The sequence below is a fragment of the Ammodytes marinus genome, assembly GCF_949987685.1.
Source record: "Ammodytes marinus genome assembly, chromosome: 7".
In the NCBI taxonomy this organism is placed as follows: domain Eukaryota; kingdom Metazoa; phylum Chordata; class Actinopteri; order Uranoscopiformes; family Ammodytidae; genus Ammodytes; species Ammodytes marinus.
Window position 1 is genome coordinate 7,848,877 of NC_137211.1, and position 27,015 is coordinate 7,875,891.

The 27,015-nt window shown below is 40.9% G+C and overlaps 3 protein-coding genes across 7 annotated transcripts in view; 1 reads left to right on the forward strand and 2 right to left on the reverse strand.

Annotated features, from left to right (window-relative positions):
- The first annotated feature begins 338 nt into the window (after positions 1-338).
- On the forward strand, positions 339-5,357 carry ybx1 (Y box binding protein 1). 3 transcript variants are annotated; one of them, XM_080030985.1, is made up of 8 exons: positions 339-590; positions 2,528-2,591; positions 2,852-2,885; positions 2,973-3,062; positions 3,194-3,475; positions 3,832-3,929; positions 4,270-4,598; positions 5,009-5,357. In XM_080030985.1, the coding sequence occupies exons 1-7, from the start codon at positions 485-487 to the stop codon at positions 4,547-4,549; spliced, it is 954 nt and encodes a 317-aa protein (XP_079887111.1). In that variant the 5' UTR covers positions 339-484; the 3' UTR covers positions 4,550-4,598; positions 5,009-5,357. The 3 variants fall into 3 exon arrangements, with proteins under 3 accessions (XP_079887111.1, XP_079887112.1, XP_079887113.1); XM_080030986.1 differs by having other exon boundaries at positions 3,832-3,917; XM_080030987.1 differs by having other exon boundaries at positions 3,832-3,917; positions 4,273-4,598.
- Positions 5,358-5,361: 4 nt separating this feature from the next.
- arhgef16 (Rho guanine nucleotide exchange factor (GEF) 16) lies at positions 5,362-19,374 on the reverse strand. Of its 3 annotated transcripts, none has more exons than XM_080030984.1 (15): positions 19,190-19,374; positions 17,492-18,131; positions 16,487-16,544; positions 15,434-15,597; positions 15,082-15,138; positions 13,011-13,171; positions 11,873-12,025; positions 11,663-11,792; positions 11,481-11,555; positions 11,259-11,351; positions 10,875-11,026; positions 9,678-9,866; positions 7,500-7,570; positions 6,479-6,580; positions 5,362-6,326 (listed from the first exon to the last, which is right to left on the reverse strand). In XM_080030984.1, the coding sequence occupies exons 2-15, from the start codon at positions 18,080-18,082 to the stop codon at positions 6,187-6,189; spliced, it is 2,136 nt and encodes a 711-aa protein (XP_079887110.1). In that variant the 5' UTR covers positions 18,083-18,131; positions 19,190-19,374; the 3' UTR covers positions 5,362-6,186. The 3 variants fall into 3 exon arrangements, with proteins under 3 accessions (XP_079887110.1, XP_079887108.1, XP_079887109.1); XM_080030982.1 differs by having other exon boundaries at positions 17,492-18,149; XM_080030983.1 differs by lacking the exon at positions 19,190-19,374 and adding an exon at positions 18,510-18,638 and having other exon boundaries at positions 17,492-18,149.
- A 2,862-nt stretch (positions 19,375-22,236) lies between these two features.
- espn (espin) overlaps positions 22,237-27,015 on the reverse strand; it is a gene marked incomplete at its 5' end in the record, with an annotated part of 35,980 nt that continues 31,201 nt past the window's right edge. Inside the window, 3 exons of the mRNA XM_080030970.1 lie at positions 22,237-22,526; positions 23,826-23,837; positions 24,816-24,895. Of these exons, the coding sequence (XP_079887096.1) occupies positions 22,379-22,526; positions 23,826-23,837; positions 24,816-24,895 (240 nt within the window). The 3' untranslated portion in view covers positions 22,237-22,378. The remainder of the gene's footprint in view (positions 22,527-23,825; positions 23,838-24,815; positions 24,896-27,015) is intronic.

The following is a 27,015-nucleotide window of genomic DNA, read 5'->3' on the forward strand; positions in this document are numbered from 1 at the left end:
GTGTCATAAACATGTGTTGAGAGTATTTTTACATTTAGCCTAGTTAAACTGAAAATACCATCATGTCACAGACAAGTAGACACTATTCCAAAAGTGTCACGGTTATCTGTCTGATTCTGACCGGCTTTGACATCACTATCGGACGGTGCGCATGGACAGGTACATCCGCCTTCAGCCAATCATTTATTTAGCTAACTTGACTCCAAATGAGATTGACAAGTGCCTTAGCCAATAGGAAGGCGTTCCGCAATATGTTACAGATTCCAACCAATTAGAATAGCAGTTGGGCGGTGCCCTGACCAGGAACATTCCCCGGCACAGCTTCTCATTCTGCCCAGTTCGATCGGCAACGGGAGCGGAAAGAAGAAAGCAGAGAGCTCCTAGGCAGTAGCCCCCACCACCGCCGGCCCAGGTTACCATCTAGCACCGGGAAACATAGCAGAGAGCCGTCGCCGGCAGAAGCCATTACCAACCAGAAGTAACCATGAGCAGCGAGGCCGAGACACAACAAGCTCCGCAGCCTGATGCCGATGAGGAGAGACCATCCAGCCCGGCAGCCGAAGCTTCTGCCGCGGATAAGAAGGTCATCGGTAAGACTGCTGTAAATTAGCCTGTTAGCTGAGTTTGCTAACGTTTGTAACGCGGTCAGGGGCATAGGAGGCAATGCGCAAAGCGGTGGATGCTAACGTTACGAGCCGATCAGTGGCACAGTTAACCGTTGAGTTACTACATTCATAATCGTATGTTGCCGTTAACTACTACAGGGCACAGCATATACAATGTACAAATAACAAGCTAATGTTTAATTTTGTCACATCTCTGCCGATTTCTGTATAGTGCATGCGGCATCTCTTAAAAGTAGTGCTAGATTTATGTCGGATCTAAATGTATTTATGAATTTCATGAGATAAACAGTTGTATTTGCTGTCAAATAACGAAACGTTGGCCCTGACGTTAGTTATCGATACACTTACAAAATGTCAGTTAGAAGATGGGTCTTGTTATCACTGCTAGATTTACCCATTTTACCAATGCATGGTAATTTGTTTAATACCCGTGGGAAATAATTAACATTCCCTCCGAGTAACACTCATTTCAGATAACAATATAAATTGGTAAAGGCTATCCATTTTAGCTGGTTAATCTCGCCTGTTCACCGGCCTATTAACGTCCACTAACCGCCATAGAGTGCAATGTTGCCGGCTGCTCGTCTCATGCGCGACCGTTGAATTTGTTTCAGGAACTGTCTGTGCCAATAACATTACTTCCAGTCTTCATCCAATTTCAAGTAATTGGGGAGTTGACATCATACGTTAGGCTGCTGTGATTTTGTTGACAATTAATCCCATGTCGTGGTGGAACACGGAATTATGATACAGGCTACATTAGGGTACACTTAGCCGGCTACCGATCGCTACGGCCGTCAACATCAAGCTAACGTTAGCTACCGGTGGTCGTCCCTTTGTTCACACGGAAGATGAGGCAACGCGTCAGAAGTTGTATTCTTCATAAATAGTCGAAACGCACCCACAAACGTGTTCACAACGTAATTGGCGAAACGACGGTATCACAGACTGTTTCTTAAAACACATTGTAACTTATGTCAACCGTTGACGAGTTTTGCTCACATTTTAGGGCGACCATTAAGGCCTTGCCACTTAACTGGGGTGGAAGCTTATGGCTAACCAAGCTGCGCTAGCCTAGCTAGCAAACGTGTGCTATTTACATGGCTAGATGGACCACTCAAAATGTCCGCCGTATAATTCCCCTTATTTGTTTCGCCATTTGGCAGTTTCGTCGTTGAAACCATCACACCAAACTATATATTTACAATTATCCAATACAGCGTTGTTGCACAATATGTCATCTGATGTGTTACGGTATTTTCTTTTTACTGGCTTTAATCCAACCACATGGTTGAGACACAGTTAGCTCTGTAGCTACTAACTAATGGTAGCTAGCAAGCAGGCAGCTGGGCACGATGCTCGCTAACGTATCCGGGTGTGCCTGTACCACGTGTGGACACTCCAAGTAGTGTTGAGCGCGGCTTAAAATGGGGCAGTAGGTCTGTGGAAATTGAACTTTGAAATCTTGTCAGCGTCCACCGCATACCACGGTATCTATGTCCATGTGTCGCACTACAGCGGCTCCATGTGACCGAGCTACTGATAATGTACACAATCAGGATTGTCAAGATATGCACAAGATATTGTGTAGTCATCATCACTGACCCACAATGTTCTTGGTTCATGCCTCACAAGAAGTGCAGCTGGTGGAGGGCACCCCTAAGAATCGGGTCTATTAAAAGGGTGACAGTCGGGAGTTAAATATAACTTCCACATTATCAGTGGCCCCAGTTGGTTTTTCGCAATCACTTGTTATTTGATTCCTTCAGCGATCCAATCAGTAGGCGTCTTGAGAAATATGTAGTAACTTGTTCCAATTTATTCTGAACAGTCTTTCATGGAAAGGGAAATGACAAATGCTTGAAATTGGTTAATAATTTTATTTTATTGTCTCCTTGCAGCAACAAAAGTCTTGGGTACAGTAAAGTGGTTCAACGTCAGGAATGGATATGGTTTCATCAATAGGTAAGTGTGGACCCCATCCTTGCTACCATAAGACCCTGATATCATCTGTGTGTGAGGGAACAACATTCCCAATCCTATTATGGCTTTGATTTGCTTACGAAACTGACCAGTCAATTTGTCTTCTGGTGTCCTTGCTGAAATCTGTACACTTGCTGGTTGAGTTGCAATTTGTCCACAGATACATTGTTGCAATCTTCAGCTCAGCAAGACACTGCTAAATAGATGTTACTGATGGATTTCCTCCCTTTTTTTCTTTCTAGGAATGATACAAAGGAGGACGTTTTTGTACACCAGGTAAATTGGATGTAATTTGGTTTTCTTATTTATCCTGTTATGATGGTGGGTTCAAAATCTCACATCTGATCTTTTCATGGGTTTTAGACCGCCATCAAAAAGAACAACCCGAGGAAATACCTTCGCAGTGTCGGAGATGGAGAAACTGTGGAGTTTGATGTAGTTGAGGGAGAGAAGGTATGCCATGCTTTAGTGTATTTTGTGACTAGGTTCAGAATTCAACTTTCAAAAATTCACCCTATCAATGGTCACTCTTTAGATAATTAACTTGGTTACTTTAATATTTTTCTAAATGCCACTGTTCACAGGGAGCAGAGGCGTCAAATGTCACCGGCCCAGGAGGCGTCGCAGTCCAGGGGAGTAAGTACGCAGCTGACAGGAACCGCTACAGGCGCTACCCACGGAGAAGGGGCCCTCCCCGTAATGGAGAATATCCAGACAACTACCAGAGTGACGGAGAGGGAGAGCCAAGCAACGGACCTCGCGAAAAAGGCAGCCGAGATGGGGGAGAGAGCGCCCCCGAAGGAGACTCCCAGCAACCGCAGCGCAGGCCCCCCTACCCCGGCAGACGGCGTTACCCACCATACTTTGTAAGTAGACGGTACGGGCGCTGGCACCCGTACACCAACGCACCACGTGGAGAGTTGACTGAGGTACGCAGTAACAGGGCTATTTTATACAATAAACCCTCTCCTTTCTAACACTCACGTGGTTGTGAATAATCAAACATTGGTGTATCGGGGGTCATGCCATCATTTTACACATTAACTCAAATAGGTCCCTATTCTGAGCTATGTCGGAGCTACCTGATGTTGCAATTTGATCAGTCGCAATAATAAATGGCAAGTTTCATCAAACCTGTGGACCATACACTACACAATACAAGTTGTTTGCCTTTGTCTGCACTGGAAAAGATTGTGTGTCAGTTTGATCTGTTTCATTTCAGGCAGGTGAGGGTGACGAGAGCCAGGGAGGTCCAGACCAGGGCAACAAACCAGTGAGGCAGAACTACTACAGAGGCTTCCGACCAAGGTTCAGACCCAGGTTTGAATGTTGGCTTCATTGACCCAGGGCTGCAACAAAGGGAGTGTAAAAAAAAAAAACGGGCTGTCTGAATTAAAGCCTAGAGACCCAATTACTAAAACTGGCCTCTTTAAAATTGAATGCCACCCTTTTTGGTAAGGGAACATCTCCCTTTATTGCAGCCTAATCTCAATTTGCAGCTGTGCATCCAAATTGTTTTAATTTATTATTCTTTTATTTTTTGCACCTATTTGTTCTGTGATTTTAAAACTGCATCTCATGTCAGTGACTGTTTCTAATAGATGGTCATTCCTTAGTTATTGTGGTTGCTTACAGTCCCATGCCTTCTGCTTGTTGACAGCAGGGGTCCACCCCGTCCCAGACCAGTGCGGGAAGGCGAGGAGGACAAGGAGAATCGTGGCGGCCAAGGTGGCCAAGGTGGCGAAGGTGGCGAAGGCGGTCAGGACCAGCAGCCCCGCCAGAGGCGCTACCGCCGTAACTTCAACTACCGCCGCAGACGCCCACAGGCTGGAGATAAACCACCCGGCAAAGAAGGAGGAGCCAAGGAGCCCAAAACAGGAGGCGAACCATCTGCAGAGAAAACGTCCGCTCCCGAGGCCCAGCAGGGTGGGGCTGAGTAGGAAACAACATGCCCGCCGCCGGCACCTACCATCTTTTACCATCGTCCGGGTGAGTCTGACTGATTCAATTCCATTCCATTAACTTAAGCTGCACCAATATCTGGATTCAGACAGAGCCGGCCATAAAGGATAATGACAGTACATACTAGGAAACTTGCATCATAAAAGTTTTATAGCTTTTTTTAAAGAACTGTTGCCTAGCATATGCTTTATAGTTGATTATCTTAAGCATGAGGTAATGCATTGGATTTAATTAAATAAACTGGCACCATAGGGCCCTCTCTCTATCGTCTCTTTCCATCTGAGCTTTATGCTTTGGGCTTTAGTTTCTTCTGGTGATGGCACCACCCTTCGAGCAAGTCATGGTGCAGCACGTCACATTATCTGAACCAAATAACTGAAAAGGCAGCATACAGAAGAACCAATGTACTAATTTTCAAATGTTCTTTTGTTTTACAGTTTTTTTTGTCAACAATAAGAAGAAACATCAAACAAGATCTGAGCAATAAAGATTTGACTTGACGATCGTCACAAGCTTGCACCATGCATTTGACCAGATTACCACCTGATTGCCTGCAGAATCTATGCAGACTTGTTTTTTTCCCATTATTTTTATGTGACAGCTACGAAACGTTTTGGGGAAACAGCAAATGTTTTTCTAAATCTATCCTAAGTTTTTACACCAAATGGTTTTTAAAGAAAAAATTGAATTTGATATCTGGTCAGTTTGACATTTTTAAATAACTTTTTATGTATTCAAACATTTTAACAAAATGCAAGCTCAATAAAAGTCCAGAAACCAGGAAAACTGTGTCTTATTTTTATTTCAAGTATACAGGCTCTACACATACACAAACAATGGAAATGTAGAATTTACATCATAGCATACAGTTGGAGTGTTTCTTTTCAAATGAGCTAAATTCAATATCATGTCGCGGCATTTAAAAAAAGGTTTTATCAGAACTTTGTTTCTGTGGTCACATTTTCTTTTACAGCAGGAAGATGGAAAAAACCTACACAGCATCTTTTAATTGATGCAAACAATCTGATACAAGGAATTTCACCAACATTCAGCACTAAATCAAGTTCCTCATCTTGAGGTCAGTTAAATACTCAAAAGCAAAGTGTAGATAAAGCACTACAATAGTCTTTATGCATGCAACATTTTCTATAGGGTATGTACACGGTAAAATAAAGATGTGTTGCTCCTAGATTATAAACTTCATCTTGGGCTGCATTATAAGTAAAATGTACATTTACAGCTTTTAAATTTCACTTCTGCATCTGTCTTATTTATTGGCAACAAATGACAGTTGACTAAATAACCATAATATCAGAGCGCTCTGGCAAATACAATGTTTTTGGGTTGGGATTTAACTGTTCAACCCGACGGCCATGTTTAAAAGTAATTGTTTTGGAAAATGGAGAGCAACATGAAACTGGCTGGATCTAAACCAAGACGGCATTATTGGCTATTTTCATATCCTTCTAAACTCTTATTCTCCACCAAATATGAACATCACTGTTAAAAGTAATAAACCTGGTATGTTAGGTACATTGATTGAGTGGCAATGCAGTCTCACCACTCTACCGGAAGGCGTTTTCAGCTATTTCGTCCGCCCTGAAAGTATATACACTCAAACATCAGTCTCTTTGCGCAGGCGCTTCATGCGTTGCAAGTTGTCCTCCATGGCAGTGAGGTTGGTGATCTCTGTGGCACAGCTGGTGGGAAACCAACCCCTCTCTCCATCTCGCATTCTCTCGCCGTAGCAAAAGGCTAGGAAGAGCAGACACTTTGAATTACAGCTCTAAAGCACCATTACATGCCATAATGTGAATTGCAGAAGATGCCACACAGAGCATGATGGCCTTGATTTAAAGTTGTTTTACAGGTAGTAGTAATATGACAAGTAAACAGGAGGGCCTCACCTTCCTCTTTCTGTAGGACAATGACAAGCTCAGCCTGTCGCAGCCCCAACTCATCCGACTCCTTTGGTATGTAGGATTTGGACGCCTCATACTGGGGGAGACCTGTAAGAAATTCCCATAATGGAAAGTGGTTCATAAAACCAAACCTTTTACATTTGTTACAGTGTACCTAATATTCCTGTACTTATTAGTATGCGGTTTATCTTATTGGCAGGCTGTGCTGTGAAGAGTTAAAAACCCCTTGTCTGTACTTTAAAAAACACGTCCTGGGCCACACAGCCGAACATTTATTGAATATCAAGTTACATAACCTGGCATGTTTACTTTTCCCTGGAATTACACACCCTTTGAGAAAGATATCAAATATCAAACCCTCTCAAAACAAAAGCCATTACTACACACAGGTGTGCATTTGTACAACCAAGGTCACTCTTTTAATTGAAATACATTTTGTTAAAAAATACTGTCAGTGTTTTGATCTTATTTGGACTTTAAAACAACAGGAATCTGACTGATTGCACCACCACCATCTGTCTTGTTTTGAAATCTTTACTGTGCTTGTCCAAGACTTGTTTAGCAAATAGTGTTGGATCACATAGCACTACATCTGTTACATGAACTCAGGGAGAGATTTTTGCACCACACCTCCCTCCCCCATTTTGAGTAATAACGAATAATGTTTTTTTTTTTGACGTGTTTAAGTCCCTGCAAACATTGTGAACTCAAAGACATGGTTCACACAGAAAAGTTAATGGTCTGAAAAACAGAAAGAACCTATGCAGCTCTGATGTTCCTGTGAATAAGATCCGCATTCTAATCAAGTCGCTGCCACACTTGCGGCACACACTGCCTATCCATTATTTGTTCATAATCACACACACAAAAGGGTTAGAGAACAGATTTGTCAATTGTTGCCACGTTTAAATTTAACATTCCGTGGCTCTGAAAGTTCTAGTCGGAATCAGCGTTAATGTTAAGTGCACAAGATGACTCCCTTGGTAAACAAAGCATGCTGACTTACCAGCCGTGGGAGTGGGGACGTCTGCCTGCTTGTGTTCTGTAAGAGCAACTATCCAGCGCGCCCGGTCCACCCTTCAGGAACAGAGATACACAAACACAATAATGTTAAAAGCACTGCTAAAAACCACCCCAAACCCATTTTAATCTATTGTCCATGTGATAGCACAACAAGTCTGGGGCCGGTTTCCCGAAGCCTTCTTAGAGCCTTCTTAACGCTACGTCATTCGTAACCCCTACGTAGAGTTCCTACTTAACATTTCGCCTGTTTCCCGAAACGTTCTTTGCTACGAATCTCTTTCGTACGTCATACGTTGGTAAGGTTGGTCTGGAGCGCCCTCGGAGCCTTCTTAGATCTACCGTAGGTGTTTCAGCTCTCGCTTGTGTCATTTAACTAATACATCTGACTGTATTTCATATCAAACGGACACAGCGATGACTGTATTTAATAACAAACTGTTAAAAACGATCCAACTGTATTGTAGCCTATATCACGTATATTTAAAGTAGGCTATTTGATATTTTAGCAGAATACCATTCACAAAGTGTTCAAACTATATGAACAAGTACTTTTTAGTCATCTAACTGACTTGCATTAACTGAATGGATGCGATGTCCGTCAATATGAAAATACTTTATACGTGATACACTACTATAGCCTGCAGTCGGATCGTTTTTATCAGTTTGATATTTAATACAGTCATTGCTGTGTCCCTTTGATATGAAATACAGTCAGATGTATAAGTTTAATGACACAAGTGAAAGTCCCTGCGATCGCTGTGGCATCGCCAGAGATACAGACCCCCACATATCCTTCCGTTAAAGCACCATGCACCATGCGTAAAACGGACACAAGTGACATCCCTGTTGCGCATGGAACTGCCACACATTCATGAAGAACATAATTGCTGGAAACAATCTTAATCTCCTCCGCTGTTTCTATATTTTCTATATATTTTTTAAAATCAGTATAGGCTATGGTAGTATGTTGTCTCTGGGGCTGCAGCTGGATACTATTGAGAACCTCCGAACTGTGTTCCACAAGGCTCGTCTGGCTCAGCTGACAGCAGCCGGGCAGAGTTTGTCGGATCCTCCGGCTCAAAACATGTAAACGTGTGAAAAAAATTATTAATAATCAATTAAAGCTTACCTTAAAATAAGTGTGCCATGTTAATGTTTATTGTATTTAGGATTTTAGCTCATTTGGACGCTGTTTTGGCCGTCTGTTTTTATTGATATAGGCTATTGGCGATATTATATCTACTTTCAGTTTCCTTACTGACCCACCACGAAACGTGATTAGTGTTCTTAAAGATACTTAGCTTATAAAACAAGAGGTCCAAAACACAGATGATGGTTAAACAAACTAATTTATGACTTTAGCCTATATTACACTAGAAATGCACGGGTAGATTTGATTACGCAGCATATAAAGAGAACGCTGGCGCTTCTAGTGTTAAATACATGTTTCTGCCTTGAAGGATTTCTAGCAATCTTTTATTCGCAAAGACTGCAATACGTTTTATAATATAGCCTAGTGTTGTCATGCAGCTGCGCATGAAATGAGCAGGAAATGGAAAATCGAACTCTGAGCAATCGATTTCAGCAGTGTACGAACGACGTAAGGAGTGCTTCTCCTAAGAGACCGTTCGGGAACCACGACTACAGAGGTAAACAACTTTGGTAAGTCATAACGTAGGAGTCTTCGTAGCTCGCTAAGAGAGGACGTTATCGGGAAACCAGCCCCTGATTATTAGGAGTGAACTAAAGACATGGGAGCATTTAAGCTTGGCATTAAGACATCTGTCAGTAGAGGGAGCCAGACAGCCATGTATAAAGCAGTAATAAAGAAAAAAAGTCAGATTTACAGCAAGGTTCCTCTAGATGAAATGCATTATAGTTCAATTTTGAGTCAGTGATTCTGGAGAATGCTTATTATCAAAATAAATGTATGTTAAATTCAGATATCATCTCCTCATGATCCGATACCTGAATGTACTGAATGAGCGCTGGAAAAAAAAAAATACACAGTATACACAGCCTATGCTCTGTAAACTGGTTGGTAAACAAAGGGTATGTAAACAACGGGGTCCTGCAACATACCACAATCACTGACTCCACCTTGAAATGTTGTGATTGTACAGCATAATTACTACTTATTGTGTACTAGCAGCAGCAGTACCTGGACTCAGCCACCAGAGTCATCTGCTCTGCTTTCCCCTCACTGTTTTTGCTCATAAGCAGTCTGAGGGAGAGACAGTTGTTGGAGCTGTGTTTGGCAGGCGGCGACGTTTTTCCTTCTCCAACCTCCCCAACCTCCACTTCCACGTTCTCCAAAGTGGCGTAGTCCATCACCACAAAGCTTTCCTCACTGGACAAACACACATTCACATCAGAATACCATATTAAACCATCTGCTGATAGCATTTCCCGAGAGATTATAACCTGTAGAATTTGTGACAATGTGGATTTAGCTACTCTGAAAACGACCCCAGTGTTTTGGGCGACTCCTTCCTCTGAGCGGACATTGTTTGGCTTCTCCCTAACTCAAAACAGAAAAGCTGTAGTCTGTCGAGCTGACACGCTGAATGCGAGATTGAAGAATTTCAAGTATGCACGCACCACAACATGTTCTGTCCTTCCTATGTCCCCTTTTCTCTGTTTCTCATGTTCCCTGCCTGCAAGCAAGCAGCTGGACCTGATCACTGTCCACACAGGAGTCAACAGGACAAGGCCCACTAAGTTCACAAAATGCTTGATGAACTGGCTGTGGTTCTCGAGATAACCATCCCAATTTTGTCAGATGCTATAACTGGACTATTTTATAATCTTTAGACATAGAGTGTCTGATAGGTGAGAGAAGCTCCATTACATCTATAAGTAAAAATATAAGGTTACATCTCAACTACTGGGATTGTGTTGGGATACCGACTTGGTTGAATTTGATATTAATATAATATTCATAGGTTTTTTATAATTTGTGTATAATGGCTTGAAATTTTATTTATAACCTTAGAGTGAGTGTTATACCGTCATGTTTCTACCTTTAAGGTCTAACTTAACAGTCTAAAGCGTTTTCTTTAAATATTTAGCGGGTGTCTGCCAGAAATACACCTGTTGGAAGACGGAGAATAATGAGATATATTGAAAAGATTTGAGGCAGTAGTGAACGATGCCATCTATAGTATAGCCTCTTGTCCTTGAAGGCCACTGTAGCTTCTGTAAATTCTCCAAAAAAGGAAGGGTTAGCAAGAAGCATAGCAATCTAGAATCTCACCACTAGATGTTGCTAAATACATCCGATATTACACACCGTAACTTAAAGTATTGTAAAAAACATTTCTCCTCAAAATGAAGTGTGTATTTCCATCCTGCTAACCTCTTCTTCTTGGTGACTATCAGCACATCGTTGAAGAGGAACAGGTAGTAGCTCTTGTTGCTGAAAGCTTTCCAGATGCTGAGCTCCTCGCTGCTGACCGCCAGCTCACCGCTCTTCTTCAGCCACCGCGACGCCGACACCAGAGGAAACGGCTGCGAGGACACAAAGAGATGGAGATGTTTTTGTTCATACAGGATCTTTGTCCTTAGTACAAGAGGCTCCTTTGCTTGTTTTCACCTCAAAGTGACATCATGTTCCTTGCTTAAATGTTTACATTTACATCAATAACCAACATTTAACCTGATAGGTGAAACCTTTTTAGCTTTATATTCACTGTATCCTTCCTTGAAGGTGCTCAATCAGATCCATGTGGTCGGCTCTTACCTTTATTTTACCAAAATCCATCTGTTTCTGGATGGTGTACATCTGCTCGGTCCTCTCCATCCGCCTAGCCCCGTCATTGCACTTGGTGACCAACTGTTGAAATAATTATCACAACAGTCACATATTGGTAATAATGACTTTAAAAAAACATCAACTTCATAGTTCACTCTCAAATGATGGTACGGCTAGAGAGTGCTTGTCAGGCAATCGGCTCAGCTGTACCTTGCTGATGGCGTACAGCGCCCAAACGGCAGCAAAGTATTCTGCATTCTTTTTCGGAGTTTTCTGGGAGATTGTCTGCGAGGAGAGAACAAAATATATGAAACTGTTTGCACACCATGAAGCCAAATCTGACATGACATCTGACATCAGACATGATAGTTTTAAACAGAGGTTAAACTGACATCCAGCAGCAGAGGCAGCCTGGTGACACGCTGCATGGGAAGGATGAGGAAAGAGATCATGGGCAGGGCTCCGCATTCACTGCTCGCCTCGATCTGCTTCAGGGTCTCCTTGAACGCATTGTTGTTGGTCCTGATAAACAGAAAGAAATTAGGAAGTTTAGTCGATCGTGCAGCGTCGAACAGCTCCTCGAAGCGCGTTTCGCCACTCACAGCAGCGTCTGAAGCGTCCTCTGCTGGAAGGTCTCGTTGGAGCAATAGACGATGTAGGGCTCAAAGTGGTGCGTGGCGTGGTACTGAACGATACCGCTTATGTCGGTGATCAAAGGGTTTTCAGAGTGACGCCGTTCAAGGTCCTCAAAAAACCTGAAAATGGAGACAGGGGGAGTTTAGTGAATGTAAATTTAATATGAAGTAGAAACCTTATGTAACAACCACCTCGGGATCATAACTGATTTTGTCAAAACCTTGTTGGTCAAATTTGCATATTGTATTAGAGCCTATTTATATGGTGGCGTAAGTGATGTTTTTTTTTACTGGTAGAAAAGATATTTGAACCAGTAATTGCATGACAAAGGCATCCTCCTCCAAAAATTTAAAATCCAGGTGACCTTTCCTGCCAAAGCATTATGTATGGGCATGAATGACTTTCAGTCCCACCCTTGCTAAGTGCCTGTTTAACAAAAAGGGGTAAAAGGACACCTGAAAAACAGCCCAACCCAGGAAGCAACTGCAGGACTCACATTCACAAACAGATACTGTCAAGTCAGATATGATATGACATACAGATCACTTGCGAGACACTTTTGGCTTTATATGTTCACAGGTCCAGCTTTACTTGGAAACAAGAAGATGAAAGATAGGAGGACTTATAGAACTGGATTTAATCTCATTCAAAATAATGTAACCAGCGATGCACAGAGCAACACACGCTGCTGTCAAGCATGTTAACATCTGAAAGCCTGGGAATACCACATTAGAGCAACTACTAAGCAGCAGAACCTGTTTGGCTAGCGTGTTTTGACCTGTCTACAGATCCTACAGGATACTAAAAACATGCTGGGGGCAAATACTCAACCTGAAACGTTAAATCATACAGTTACCCACTTGAAACATAGTCTCAGTGAGAACATAAGGCATACAACATGCCAATGTGTGTCACACAAAGTTTAAAGTCTGTAAAGTCCGGTTCATACTGCACAACACAGATAAACAGTCCATTACACAGCTTCACACACTGATAACATCACCATATCCCTTTTTTTAAGGCAGGTAGTGAGCCTTCCCCACAATTAGTTTTCCATCAGCCCCTCACACTCAACAAGCATGACTGTGAGAGCGCTGTGCCCACCGTTTGCTGACTTGGTGGATGACAGAGATGTTGGAGAAGAGGTGATGGTGCTCAGTGGCCGTCATGGTTTTCTTCAGAGCTTCACTGTTCTTGAAGTGGCTCACCAGTATGCCCAAGCTGTGAAGGTACGAGTGCTCCGACGTGATGATCTCAAAAATGGCCTGTCAAATGATCACAAGTGTCCAGATAAGTGTGTGCGAGGGAGCAATGCACATTTGCAATGGATACTTTCTATTCAGGAGTTACCTTTTAAAAAAAAAGGAAAAAAGGGCTAACCCGTTAGATCTGATTCCTATTTTTTTATTAAAGTTTTTAATTTGACTTTTTAGAGGAACCCACTCTGGGTAGTATGATGATTTCCTACATTCCCCAGAAGGGCCTTCGACAACATTCAGAAATAATTGGCTTTCACTTTCTGTATTCAACTGTGTCTTTGAGTCATAGATGAACAGACAATGTTGCACTGTCGATCTTCAGCACCAAGAGAGTGCTACAAAAATATTCCCAACACTAAATTAAACCTATGCCCTGGCCACAATGAATTATGATCTATTTAGGCTGCTTTTGGTGGAGAAATCTGCATATCTTCTCTCCTCTATAAACTTCTCCCTTCATGTGGAAAAGTGGAGTAAAATGGTGGATGTAGGATTTAACTACTACTGAGTGACAGCAATATCTAATGTTTGCTGTTGGTGATGTTATAGACTCCAGTGCAGGGTTTCGCCATTCATCCATAAGGAATGAAAAACATACCAGCAGCAGACAATAAAACAGATCTAAAATAGAGATAAATAAACAGATTGGTCAAATGAGTTTTTACCTGTACGACAATATCAAAAAGTTGAAATGGAGTCTAAATTAATAAACCTACGCTGTTAATCTGGCGAAGGTGAAGTGGCTCAGACAGGACCAAAGGGCATGAGCTGAGCTTAGCACACTACTTCCTGAAAATCTCAGATCAACTTTGGTGCTTCTGGCTAAAAGCTCAAAATAACATTAAATAAAAGTAGAATGTGACTCTGCCTGGTACATCTGCTATGCTCTGTCTGATTTTTTTCACTTCTCAAATCTTCATCATCATGCCCAGAAGTAGAGCAGTGTTCTATTTTTTTAATTTGTATCCATAAAAGTTGCACCAAAGTTGCCATTGGTTGCTATACATCTGGAGCCCAATGTTTAAGCACTATAACTAAAGGATCGAAGTCACTAAATGTAGAAAAGAGCAAGACAAACACCTGCTCATGAGATGTATGATCACACTGGCAGGGTGTGGCTTTGTTCAGTGCCTGTAGCACACACAGGGTGGACCTTTGGTGTTGACACATCAGTATTTTTACTGCCGGGGAAGACACAATGAAAGGGGGAAATCCAAACTCTATACAGATCAGCTGCTCTGCAAGAGTGATTTTGTCATTAAATGTAACTGGGTTTGTTGTAATACCCATATTAACCTGTTGTGACCATTTCTGCTTCTGTTCAGTGAGTTTACATTTTTTTTAATTTATCAGAGGCTTTGGGTTTGGCAAGGTGTCTGTGTTGGCGGCCGGAGGGGTCTATTGAAAGATGCTTTTGCAAGTTGCATTTTGGGACATGTAGGATCCTGTGTTTTTGGAAGTTGCTCAATAGCAGGGACCAAAAGTCAGGAATTTTAGTTTTTTGTCTGTCTCCTGTTAGTTCCCCACTTTAAAAGGAAGTGCAACACTAAATCTGCTGGAGTGCATCTTGAATAAATGCTATTAATGATCACTGCAGATGGTTTCCAGTATTCCAGTTACAGACTTAATTTTAACCAGATGCAATGGCTGTTTTTTTTCACAAACTTAAAAGGCAGAAAAACCGAACAGACACAAACAAAGGTGATGTAAGCAGACAATTGAACCACACATTTTTTAAATCCCAAAGCAGATACGATTTTGTTTTAAGGAAGAGGGTAAGAGCTGGGTTTCCTATTCAAGTCTTTTATATTAGATTTTTGTGTGTGCGTAAAAATGTGCTGCCAATGAGTTGTACAAGAGCTGCCCTGATTTCTGTAGTTAGTTGAAGTAAGCAGACAGCAGAGACACACACTGACCTCTTGTCTCTTTCTCTCCTGAGGTGAAATGGACTCCAGGATCCCCGTGTCCCTCACCTTTGTAAGACGTACAAAGAAAAATTTGTTAGATACGCTCAGTATGTGTCCACACAGGGTAATGGGGTGTATGCAATATGCAGCAGCGAAAGACTTGTAGGACTGTAATATTTTAAACAAAATAAAAACTTCGGCTAAAGATAAAAAACAAGAACGAAGCAAAGTGTGACAACAAATCTATTATTATAACTGAATTTGATAATGAACTCAAACACCGGTGTGGAACTCATTGGTTTTGATCTGGATTTTTTGGTACCTGACATTTGTATGTCAGGTACCGATGGAGGGGGTTTACCTGTGGTAGCTGGCTCCAGGTGAGCTGTATAGGCCTGTAGCTCTGCACTATGATGCCTTGGTCCTCTACTGGAGCCTCCACCACCACAAAGTCATCCAGCATCTCATCCTGGTTGGTGGAGTTCAGCCCTCGCTCACGGATCTCCTGGTAAAGGCGCGGCGTCGCTGAAATGGCATCAACATCAACCAACATCGTTTAAGTTTCAACCCAGTCAGTGTGCGCTGCTTTTTTGATTTGGCATTCAGATGACTTTGAAAAAAATAAAAAAATTGTGAAAATACCCGTTTTCAAAGCTGAAATATTTCTGTCATAGTGACCAAATGCATGAAGGATTGTGTTGTTATTCATCTATACATCTTTCAGATGAATAGAAAGATGGTAATTGTAGGTAAAAAAAAAAGGAAAGGCTAAAGCAGAGTTGGAACGTGTCAACAAAATAACAGGGGCTACTTTGAGAGTTCAAGCGTGGGAGGTGAGAATACAACTGGAATAAATCTTAAAGGGAGTTAGATTTAAATGCACGTCTCTGCCTGAGTGTTTAATTACTGAGATGATATGGTGACTGAAGTCAGTGGTAGGATTGACTTCAGTGCTAAAATGAGCAGGTGAAATTTGATGACGACAACAGGAAAGACATTTTTCTAACATGACTGCTGTTGCAATTTTTAGAACAGACCAAAGTGACAAAAATGTCATTTTGGTTACCAAAATTCATTTTAAGCACCTTTTCGAGCAGCTGCCCCAGTGTGATACCACCTCCATAAAAAGCTGAACGATTTTTGTTATTAAACCTGCTCAAGTCCACAAAATTGTAACTAGAAAATACCTTAAAAAAAACACTTGGAACTGGAGAAATCTGAAATCACCGGAGTTCAACATGCAGTAAATGATTCCCTGTCTGTACTCTTCTGTTGTCTCGACATTTCCGACAATTGAGTATTGCTTTGCAATCCAATAAAAGTAGACGCTAAACGTTATTGTTAATTCCCATCTTTATGTAGTCCTGTACTAAAATCTGGAGAAGTGGACATAGTGACGAATCAGTCAACTTACCATTTTTGAAGGACCCACGGTGATTCTGGTTCTGGTTCCTCTTCCTCCCAAGGGTTCGCTAGAGGGAAGACAGCAGCACAGCCTGAGTTTTACAATGTGGATGCATGTGCCTCAATATAAACATTTTATTTTATCTTTATACCTCATGACATTCTGTCTTCATGACTGCCCTCTTTATCTAATTCCTGAAATGGAGCAATTTTTAGATATAGTCACATAAAAACCCCTACCAAGACTTCCTCCAAACATGCATGTACTGGTTTGGAAGATAGGAAACAGTCATGGAAACACGCGATTATCCCTATGACTAAAGGATAATTTTACAGAGGTCACCGCCCGCCAACCTGTTGGCTACGCTGGGTGTGATTTACGAGGCTATTTTCTGGAGGAACAAAACTGTATCAGCTGCCTGGGCTCTCTTTTTCAGCTGAAGAGCACACCATTAAAACTGACACTTCCTTATAGCAAGTTTGGTGGTGGCATAGATGTAATTAATCAATTGCTTGAAAGTGGCTGTATCCGGTAGCCCTCAATTTCAAAAACTCATAATATCCAACAGATAAGTAGATACAATTCTCAACTTTTCCTTTGCAATTTTTCATTAGCCATCTGCAGTTAAACATTCCATTAAAATTATAATGAGTTGATGTAAAAGGTGGAGTCGGAAATTCTGGGGAATGCTTGTTGTCAAAATCACCTTTAATAAAATCAGTAAATATATCCTCGCAACTGGTACGTACTGTGTGAAAGCTGAAATTCCAGTGTTAATATACAGTCTAGGCTTTGTAAAAGGTTTTGTAAAAAGGCTAGGCTGTGTATAAACACTGATTTCCCCCCACCCCCAGCTCACGCACTGTACTACAGGTAGGGGAGCGTGAGGAGATATTAACTGATTTGTACAAAAAGCGATTTTGATAACAAGCAATCTCCAGAATTGTTCACTTCTCCTTTAAATGGATATAGAACAACTATGGCCTTTGAATTGAAACCTCTTTGCCTGTGTACCTTGCGTCTAGGGCTGTGAGCCGGACCAGGGCTGGATGCTCTGTCCTCACTGACAGGTTTGAGTGTGGATGTAGCCTCCTGTCCCTTCGCCATGGCTTCAATGTCCAGGCTGGTGACGGCCGCCCTGTATGACTTGTTCCTGCGGTTCCTCCTCAAAGCAAAGCCGTCTCCGTCACTGTCATAATCCTCCCAGGACACATCTGGGCCCTGCGTTGAGTGACGACTCCGGGTCGAGCTGCTGGACTCCCTGCTGGAATTCTCCAGTCCCAATGGGAACGTCACGACCGTGGTGTGGTGGCGGACTCTAGACCGGCTGGATGAAGCTAGATTCTTAGGAATGACCTGGTAATTGCCGACCTTCAGTGCCACAGGGCTCTGGGTGCTTAGAAGCACCTGCTGAGGCACCATCAACCTGACTACTCTATCATCCTCCCTGTGTGAGGGCTTGTCAGATTGGGGTGTGGGGGAGCTTTGGGGCTGGCTGCTGCACTCGTCGCCCGGCTCAGATATATGGAGGACCGTGGAGAAGGGTTTCTCCATACTTAGAAGGGCATGGTCACCCATGCTCCTGTCAGACGGGCTCTGGGACATGGCGTCCTCCTGCCGTCAACGCGGCCCGGTCTCTTGAGCTCCTCAGCACCTATAACATTGGAGGAGTCTAGAGTGAGGGGGGAAAAATGACATTCTTAAAATGCATAACCAGGTGACGTAAATTCGATTAGACAAGTCAATATTGTGTATAGCCCAAAATGAAGAAATAACATAAGGAACAACTCCCTCAAACACCCTTTAACTTTAAAAGGTGGAGTCAGCGATTCTGGAGATTGCTTGTTGTCAAAATCAGTTTGTGAAAATCTGTAATTATCTCACCACAATCCAAATAGCAACAGAGGGGGGATCCATCTCCTCCCAGGACAGAGTAACAGCCAATATGTCTTGTGTAGGCCAACATAATAGACCAACAACGTCAAAAATCACAGTACAAAACTAAAGGCAGGAAACATGTATGAACAAGCACCTTGAATGGAAACATGGGAAAAACGCAGGAGCATTAGGAGGGTCTCTTGTCCGGATGATCCTCAAACAACACATGTGGCCTTCAACATCTCTCCCCATGGAAGAAGGGAGCCCTAACCGTGATCCATTTCTTCACTCAGTCAGTCCTCAATAACTCATGTAAAGGGACTTAACCCGTGACTCACTCACCACTCACTCCTACACTGCACTTGCCCACACAAAGGCACACAGAGAGAGACCTGCTCCGACAGATCTGAGCGCCATAGAAACAACAAGAACACGTTCTCCTTCTGATAAATAAACACTTAGCATTGACATGTGCAAAAAGTATTAAGTCAACTGCAGACACAACATCAAGTTATGCAGGCTTAACTCTTCTCACATACCATTATAGTAACATGCTCACAAATAGGCTACACTCAAAGCAGACAATTAAAAATAAATAAATAAAAAATGTTATACCCTACAGTTAAAACTCCAATAGCAAAATAAACATTTCTCTTTGCTTTCTCCAGCAGAGTCGAAGCAAGTCGAAGTTTGAATTTCTATTACTCTGCTGCCTGTGACACGGATTAGGGTGGGAGCAAAAATGTCTGCCTCACATTCCCATGGTCCATAATAGCGGTGGGACACGCACTTCGGCTAACACTGACACTGCGAGGGGCTCAGCAGCCGTCTTACCTCTGTAAAGTGACTTTCCAAACACTTATTAAAAAGGAATCACGGCTCGGGTGTGTGGCTGTTCTCTGCACAGCTGTTGTCCACTGGCTGCCGTCGAGGAGAGCAACTCAAGCAGCAGTCATAGTCCTTGGCTCAGCTCTGTCACATATTTCTTCTTTTCACTCACTCACTTCCTCCTCTGTTTCCCAGGCGCTTTTCAAGCGTTTCAAGCCGCGCTGCTTACGTCACCACAGGTGAGTGCGGCTCAATCATGGATGAGTGTCAATTTTGTATTAAATCAGGCAAAAGGCGATGCGGTTTCGGTGACGCGCGACCTATATCCATTGATTCCGACTCGGCCACAGTTTTTTTTTAAGTTAAATTAATTTAAAAGGACAGGTAGGCTAGGTTAGTGTTAAAGTTATTGGCCTACCTGTCCGTATTTTTGTTACCCTTGTTTTTCCCATAGGCTTCACAAAGCTGAAGCGTTCTCAGTTATATGCTCTCCCAAAGAATGTGTGGTTTGTTTGTTTGTTTGTTTGTTTACTTACTTGTTGACCTCTCATCCTACCTGATTGGGAACCTCCAGTCATTTGGCGCCACCTGGTGACCAATAGGAGACACTGCAATCTCGCAGCGGATCAATTTACACAGCAGGTAAAAAGTATAGGCCTACAATGGTATTCCCAAGCCCTATAGCCCTCTATCAAAAATGGAAAAGTATCCCGAAATTTCAGAGATGTTTGGGTTTTGTTATTAAAAGGTTTCTCTGAAAGCAGCAACCAGTTGACACATGTTCCAAGTATCACAAACACATGAAAATTGTACCCCCTAATCTAACATAAAGTCATAAGCACTTTCTTTTGTTTATTTATTTTCTATTTTTTGTTGTTGATGTGTAGAACCATAATTTAATTTGACTCGTTATCTTATTTTTATTTTTATAATTATGTTTTTGTCATTGGTTATCTTGGCTGTTTTTATTTTATGTCTCATTCTAAAAATGTATTCCCATACTTTTTGTTCAAGTTGTGATGTTTGATTGTACATTGTCTTAAATAGTAACAAGGTACTATCTATGGATTTTTATGTATACTGTATGCTTCTACTGTAAGCAACACAAGCACACTCTGAACACTGTTAGGTGATTAAAGATTTATTGTCTTCATTTTTAACAGTCTGAAAATATAATTATACATGAGTTAGCCATCATTCTAGTCAAGCAAGGCTGAGACATGTAATATATTGCGATATGGAAACAATGAAACAACAAAATTCTTAGCCCGTCACTATATACAGAGTTGAAATATATCTAGAAAATCAAATGGCAATGACGATAACGTCATTTTCAATTTCAACATCATATGGCATCCAATGACAGTGAATTAGAATATTTCCAAATGATTCCCCAGTCAGGACCATGACAACATGAATGCTGGATACCTTACGTTTGTAAAACTCCAACAGAAATGCAATAAACAGGGAATATTTTTTCCACCACATGGGAATACTTGCGACATCTGGTGCCAGGTGTACACATTCATGCTCAGCTAAAAGATTAAATATGTCTGCCCAAAAACATTTAACACAGACTTCCCACAATTCCATATTTCGCCCCAAATTGATGAACCATGCCCATCAAATGTTTAAATCCTGGTAATGCTTAAAAACCTGCTACTGGAAGAAAGACCATAGACTATGAATAAAATTGGCTTTACAATAATCATCATCAGCTTGACATTTGTGTCAGCTCTGTAACGTAAAAATGAACTGCCAATCTAGTGTAAATCATACAAAACATTAAATAAGTCTTATTTATATTCATGATAGCCAAAGACGTTGGGTCGAGTCTTGAAACTGGAGTCGTTAAACTTGCTGCAGATCACTAATAAACAGCTGTCATCTTCCATGTACCAGGAAATTATTTGATGTTTCCGGCTGTTTTCTGTCAGACAAAGAGCACTCCTGCATTATGTTAGAACATCGGCTCATCAAAGATTTATCCTCCAGATGAGTGGGATAAAGGCGGGTACAGGACAAACTGAGGACTTTTCTCTACTTTTGCAAGACTCAGTGGGCAGATGAGAAGTCTGGTGTAGGAATTGATATTCTTCACATGTGCATGTTTTTTAAAAAGGCCATGTTCTCACTCATATTGTGTGTCTTTGTTTTGCATTGAAAATCCAAGGTCCCGGGTGTCTAATGTGCTTAATAATAAAATCACAACATGCTCAGTAGACATTATGCAAAGAATGCACGCAACAATTCACATTTACATGATCACAATAGCTTAACATTTCGGTCACATATAGAAAAATTTTATTGGAACATTGCAATTTTTTCCCCCCAGTGATAAATCATACAATTCCATTTGCACAGCTAGCTAATCTTCACATGATTTAAAATAGGATATATAATAATATTCCAAATCCACAGAGGGACGACTACAAGTTTATCTAAAGAAACAGATTAGTCTGAACAGGTTTAGGATCACAGCTCTGGCAGTAAAATTAGGTAAGAGGGTGCTTCTACGAGCTTGATACAAAAACTCTTGACTACGTCACAATATAATACAATTGTGACATTTCATTTTTTACTACTGCTGCTGCACGTTTTAATAAGCCTTTGCTGAGAATGTCCACACTATTTTTAGATGACACAACTGTTAGATATGTGTTCATGCGTTACATTATGGTAAGTGTTGCTAATAAAGGGAAAATATATATATGATCTCTCTCCTCTTGGCAAAAATGCTAACAAGTAGCCCCTTTCCACTCACACACCTCTCTGAGTAAATCTTCTAGGTAAAATAGCTTCTATTGGTTAGCAATATATAGATACTAAAGATCATCTTAATTTAGTAAAGGACACATGCATTTTAGAGCAAATATCTTAAGCAAGTAAAATCAGTGCATTTTACAGCTATAGTTTGCACTAAAAAGACATAGTTTGTGTCTGTGACACTTTCAGTGGAGCATTGGTGGGTCACAAAGCTGCATTCTGCCCAAGCTGAACCTCAGAGATGGTGTGGACACCAGCAAACACCACAACATGGTCCTGTACGTGTTTCTGGAGGCCGTAGAGTGAGACAGTGTTTAGAGGAGCTCTTCACCACCGTCCAGTGTACAGTGCAGAGGGAGGCGTTCAGCGAAGGCCCTGGGGTGGATGAGTGAGGGGTGGGGAGTGTTGTGTGGCAGGGGAGGGGGGGATTCACTGTTTGGCTATATCCCCTTTCTTTAGAATGATCTGTCGCTGCCAGGGGGCCAGCTTGGTCTCGTCGTAGCCCAGGGTCCGAAGTCGGTCCATCTCTGTCTTCTCCTCAATCTCCTTGGCCTGTTTGGCCTGCTGCTCCTCTTTTCTAGCATCCACGAGAAACAAGGTAGAGGTTAGAACTATACTAACTTCTTCTACATAATAGCAATAAATCACTCACAATAAAGGCCTATTGATCACAGTGAATTAGGCCTACATTATCAGGATGATCACAAATCTGGAGAATATCCTCAGGAGGGACTTGTACAAGGTGTACTAACTAATGTAACCTACAGTCTATAGGCCTATTGATTTCCTCATTTAATTTGAATTGTCTCAAAGAGGAGCTGCACTTTCCAGTCTTTCCTAAATCCTTAACCAGGGCTCAAGGCTCTGCTTCATGGACCTAAAAGCTTCATGGACTAGCAAAAGGGACAAACATATTTGTTTAATATAAAATTGTTAGGTAAATTGAATCCAAGAAAAAACAAAACAAAAAACGTCACATTACGTGACCTCGTTACGATCACGTGAGGGGCTGTTCGGCTCACGTGCAGCAATTTGAAAAACTGTTTAAAGTCTCAAAACTCGCGCGTCGTGTGTTGGCTGGCGACTGCGAGCTGACCAAATGTTATAGTAACGTCACCAAAGTTAGCTAAGCATTTAGTTTCTATTTTATCAGTGGATATTAGAAAATAACTCCCAAGCTGTGTCTGCCGTTATTTACTCCACTCATTATGCGACCATAGACTGATAAAAGACCGTCTCCAGCTCACAGGAAGTGTTTGTCAGGTGAAAGGTGAGCGTTTGTCGTGTTTTAATCATAGGCCTATACTATCTATGGTTTTAATCTTAATTGGCGGAATTAGCATGAGGCCTGCGTTAACAGCTAATACCGGTTAGCTTATTTTTTTTAGAGCAGTAGGTCTATACACAACAGCAACCATGAAGTTGTTGTACCTTTAAAAAAAATGATTCTATTATATGTACCGGTATATTGTATAGTGAAAGATAACATTTCATCATCAGTCCTCAGTGTAGGCTTTGTCAGTGTGAAAATAAAAGAACAACTTTTATTTCCCCCCTTTTAGCTGTATCCTATCACAGGCTGAGCTAGTTTATAATTTTTGGTACCCTGTTACTCGGGGATTAAACTTGTAAAGATTTGACCAATAATTGAGTGTTGTTCCCCCTGTATCAGTGTAATGAACAAAAATTCTGCATGTTTTTAATATAGCCTATACTGTATGTTTTACTTTATTTTCATATGTGACCATCTTTGGCCACTAGATGGTAGCCTTGACCTCGAGACTGTTTTTTCTTATCATTTTACACATTCCTATAAAGAAGCTCAATTTGATGTAAAAATTAATATTTGGAATGAAAAAATAAAATTAATTCTTACCTTTTTTGTTCCCTGTCACATCAGGAGCACATAAACACAAGGTGAAAAGGTGTAAATATCTTAAACAGCAACAACAAAAGTTATGACACAGTACCTAGGATATAATGGTAATGGCATGAACTATAATCAACATAAAGTGAGGATGTCTGGGATTGAACAATCATACCAGCTATAAAAAAAACTCCAAACATAAACAGAAGGTGACACTGTTGAATTGGACTGTTCTTGTAACTTTGCATCTCATAATTAAACCAGCAGCACGAGTTAAAGGCCATGACATAGACCTAAAGCCAGTCAAAACAACTTTTGGGATGGGGCATGTAAGAACCAAAAGTGTAACAACGTCCCATAATGAAATACATTTTTTAAATAAAACCCATAATGAAATAACTGGTCAATAATGTAACAAAATGCTGAGTGCATAACTTAAAAGGTATTTGCCAATAAATGTAACAACATATTACATTTTGGTTAACTTATTACATTATGAAGCGAGCAAAATCTTTATAAACTCCTTATACCAAGGGAGGAAATTAACTTTTTTTAGCAGGGGCTTTTTTGCCTCTGTTAAATGTTTTTTGGGAGCATTTGGATCATTTCCAGGGAAAATGTATCAAATGTTTGGAAATATCTTTCCAGATCATTGAGACTTTCGAACACCTTTTTAATGCCACTTAGAATTGAGTTCATTTTTCCTAGCTTGATGCTTTTGAAATCAGAAATTGTATTGCCCCTATTACAGGGGCATTAAAAGCCCCCATCGAATACATTTCAAGGGCAATTTCAAATTTTTCAGGGGCATTTTGTGGCACCAGAGTGCATGAACAAAAAATGGAAAATCAAATGATTTAAAGGAAGAACCTCACGTCCCTTCATAGAGACTCTTGGTTAAGAAACACAACTCACAGAACTTTCTCTGGATATCATACATATGATACAAGATAACATAATAACAGATTTGTAGAGCTGCAACACAGATTTGTTACTCACCTCTCTTCATCCATTTTCTTCTTCATCATGTCCCTCCTCCAGGCTGGCATTGATGCCAAGCGTGAAGCCTCCTCCTCAACCTGTAGAGGGATAGAGGTGTTAGGGGAGCGACTAAGATAGGGGCCGGCACCAGTCATCAAAGGATTTTCACTGAAACAGGAGCCCTCCTTTCCTCATCTGCATTACCTCATCCCCTGGTGAAGAGAGTGAATTCTAAGTGAAGTTTAAAGGTGTAAGTATTTCAAACAAGAACAAAATTTGAATGAAAAATCTAGATTACTGACTGATCTTTAATCATTCAGTGATCTAACATTGCTAAATATGAGACCAGCATCAGCTTCACATATATTGTCTGCAACCCTCCTCTTTTTGTGAAGTACAGTACATTTACCACAGTCTTTACTGTAGCAGCATACCATCATGAGGCTATAGTTAAAACAAAATCCAATATCACACTTATGCATAATGCATTACATCAGAAATACGTAACATGCATAAAACAAAGTAATTATGACTCTTTTTGGTTTTCAAATACTTACATCAATTTGTGTTGCAGTTTTTTTGGGGGCATTTCCAGGATCTTACTCTTCAATCTTATCCAGATAACTTAATAAACCTGCTTACTAAAACTGGGGTTAACTGAAGCATCTACATGCATACAAATGCACATGCATACAAATGCTTAAGCACTTCAAATGTGTAACATTGCACACAGGTACGGTCCCATATATTGCACATGTACAGTAGCCAACACATCACAACAGCACTTCCCCTTTTTACCAAATGCTGCTTTTTATGGTTTTAGTCTTTAATGCTGCCCTCTTTTTAGGAAATTTCAATGTCTGTCTATTTTAATATGTCTGTCTATTATGTGTCTGTTTTTAAATGCAATATACCATGATCTATGGAGAACGATATCTCGCTTCCATGTAAGCAGAATGTGTATTATGGACGTGACAATAAAAATAAAAAAATACAAAGGTGGTACTGAGGTGTCTCATGCCTCACATCTGCATAGAGAAAAAAACGTTAATGTAACATTAGTTTGACCAATATTCATGTTCTCAAATGTCTAATGTTGGACAAATGGCCTTTTTTGGATTGCATAAAGCATACTGTGCAAACCGATGGACTTAAAACAGCAAACAAAGCTCACAATAGGCTCTATTATCCTGTTTATTAAAAAAAAGTCTTTAAAATGGACATGGTTTTACATTCTCCCAGACAGAGAACACACATGGTAACTGGATCCTTTTCTCTCTTTCAGACTGAAATCGGAGGTGGATCCGTTGAGAGAAAGAGGGCAGCCATCTTGGATTTCTCATCATCACTTGACGAGACATATTACCCTTTGCATTCCTTACTATGGGGTTTTGTCTTTCCCTGGCAAACATAAATCAAGGTAAGATGATCTACACAATACATTTTTTATATTCCCATGGGAATTACAGAGCAAGACAAAATAAATATATAGGTTTGCTATGGAAAAAGAGCTGATGTGCACATCACTGGTAAATAATTCATATTGTCAAATGTTGCTTGTATTGACACTGGAACAAGGTTACTCACTGCTTATGTATGAGTCAACGATTTACTTGTGTGTGGTACCTTAAAGTGGGTTCTGTAGGCCAAAGGCATGACATCCATAACACCCTCAAGTTTAATCACAGAATATTTTAACATTAGCTCTGCAGTTATAGGAGTATAGTAGTAGAGACCAATCGGAACAAACTAAACCACGGTAGATCAATTTCACTCAAAGGCCACTGTTATCCATACAACCGATCTTGCATCAGTAAAAGTCTTCTTTACCCTCTAAGTAAGGTTACTGTTATGAACTTCCCATTTAAAATTACATCACTCCCATTAAAAAATACTATTAGTAAATTCCTCCATCCACACAACTGGCAGCCCAGATAAACATGTAATGACATGCAAACTGTATACGCATTTAACCTGCAACCTTTTTAAAGTAAGTTTGGAGCTCTTTCTTGCTGTGCTGTCCTTTCATTACTTGAGGAAAAATCTAAAGCTTGTTGATTTGAAATTGAATCACTTCAACAATGAATTCCATTACAACTAAAAAGTAAATGAAACAATTACACAAATCAATTTGAACAGCTAACACGTTGTTTGGCCATTTCTGTTAAGGTTCCCTTTTGGGCTGTGGGTTGATCAAGATTCACTCTAAACTCCTTAC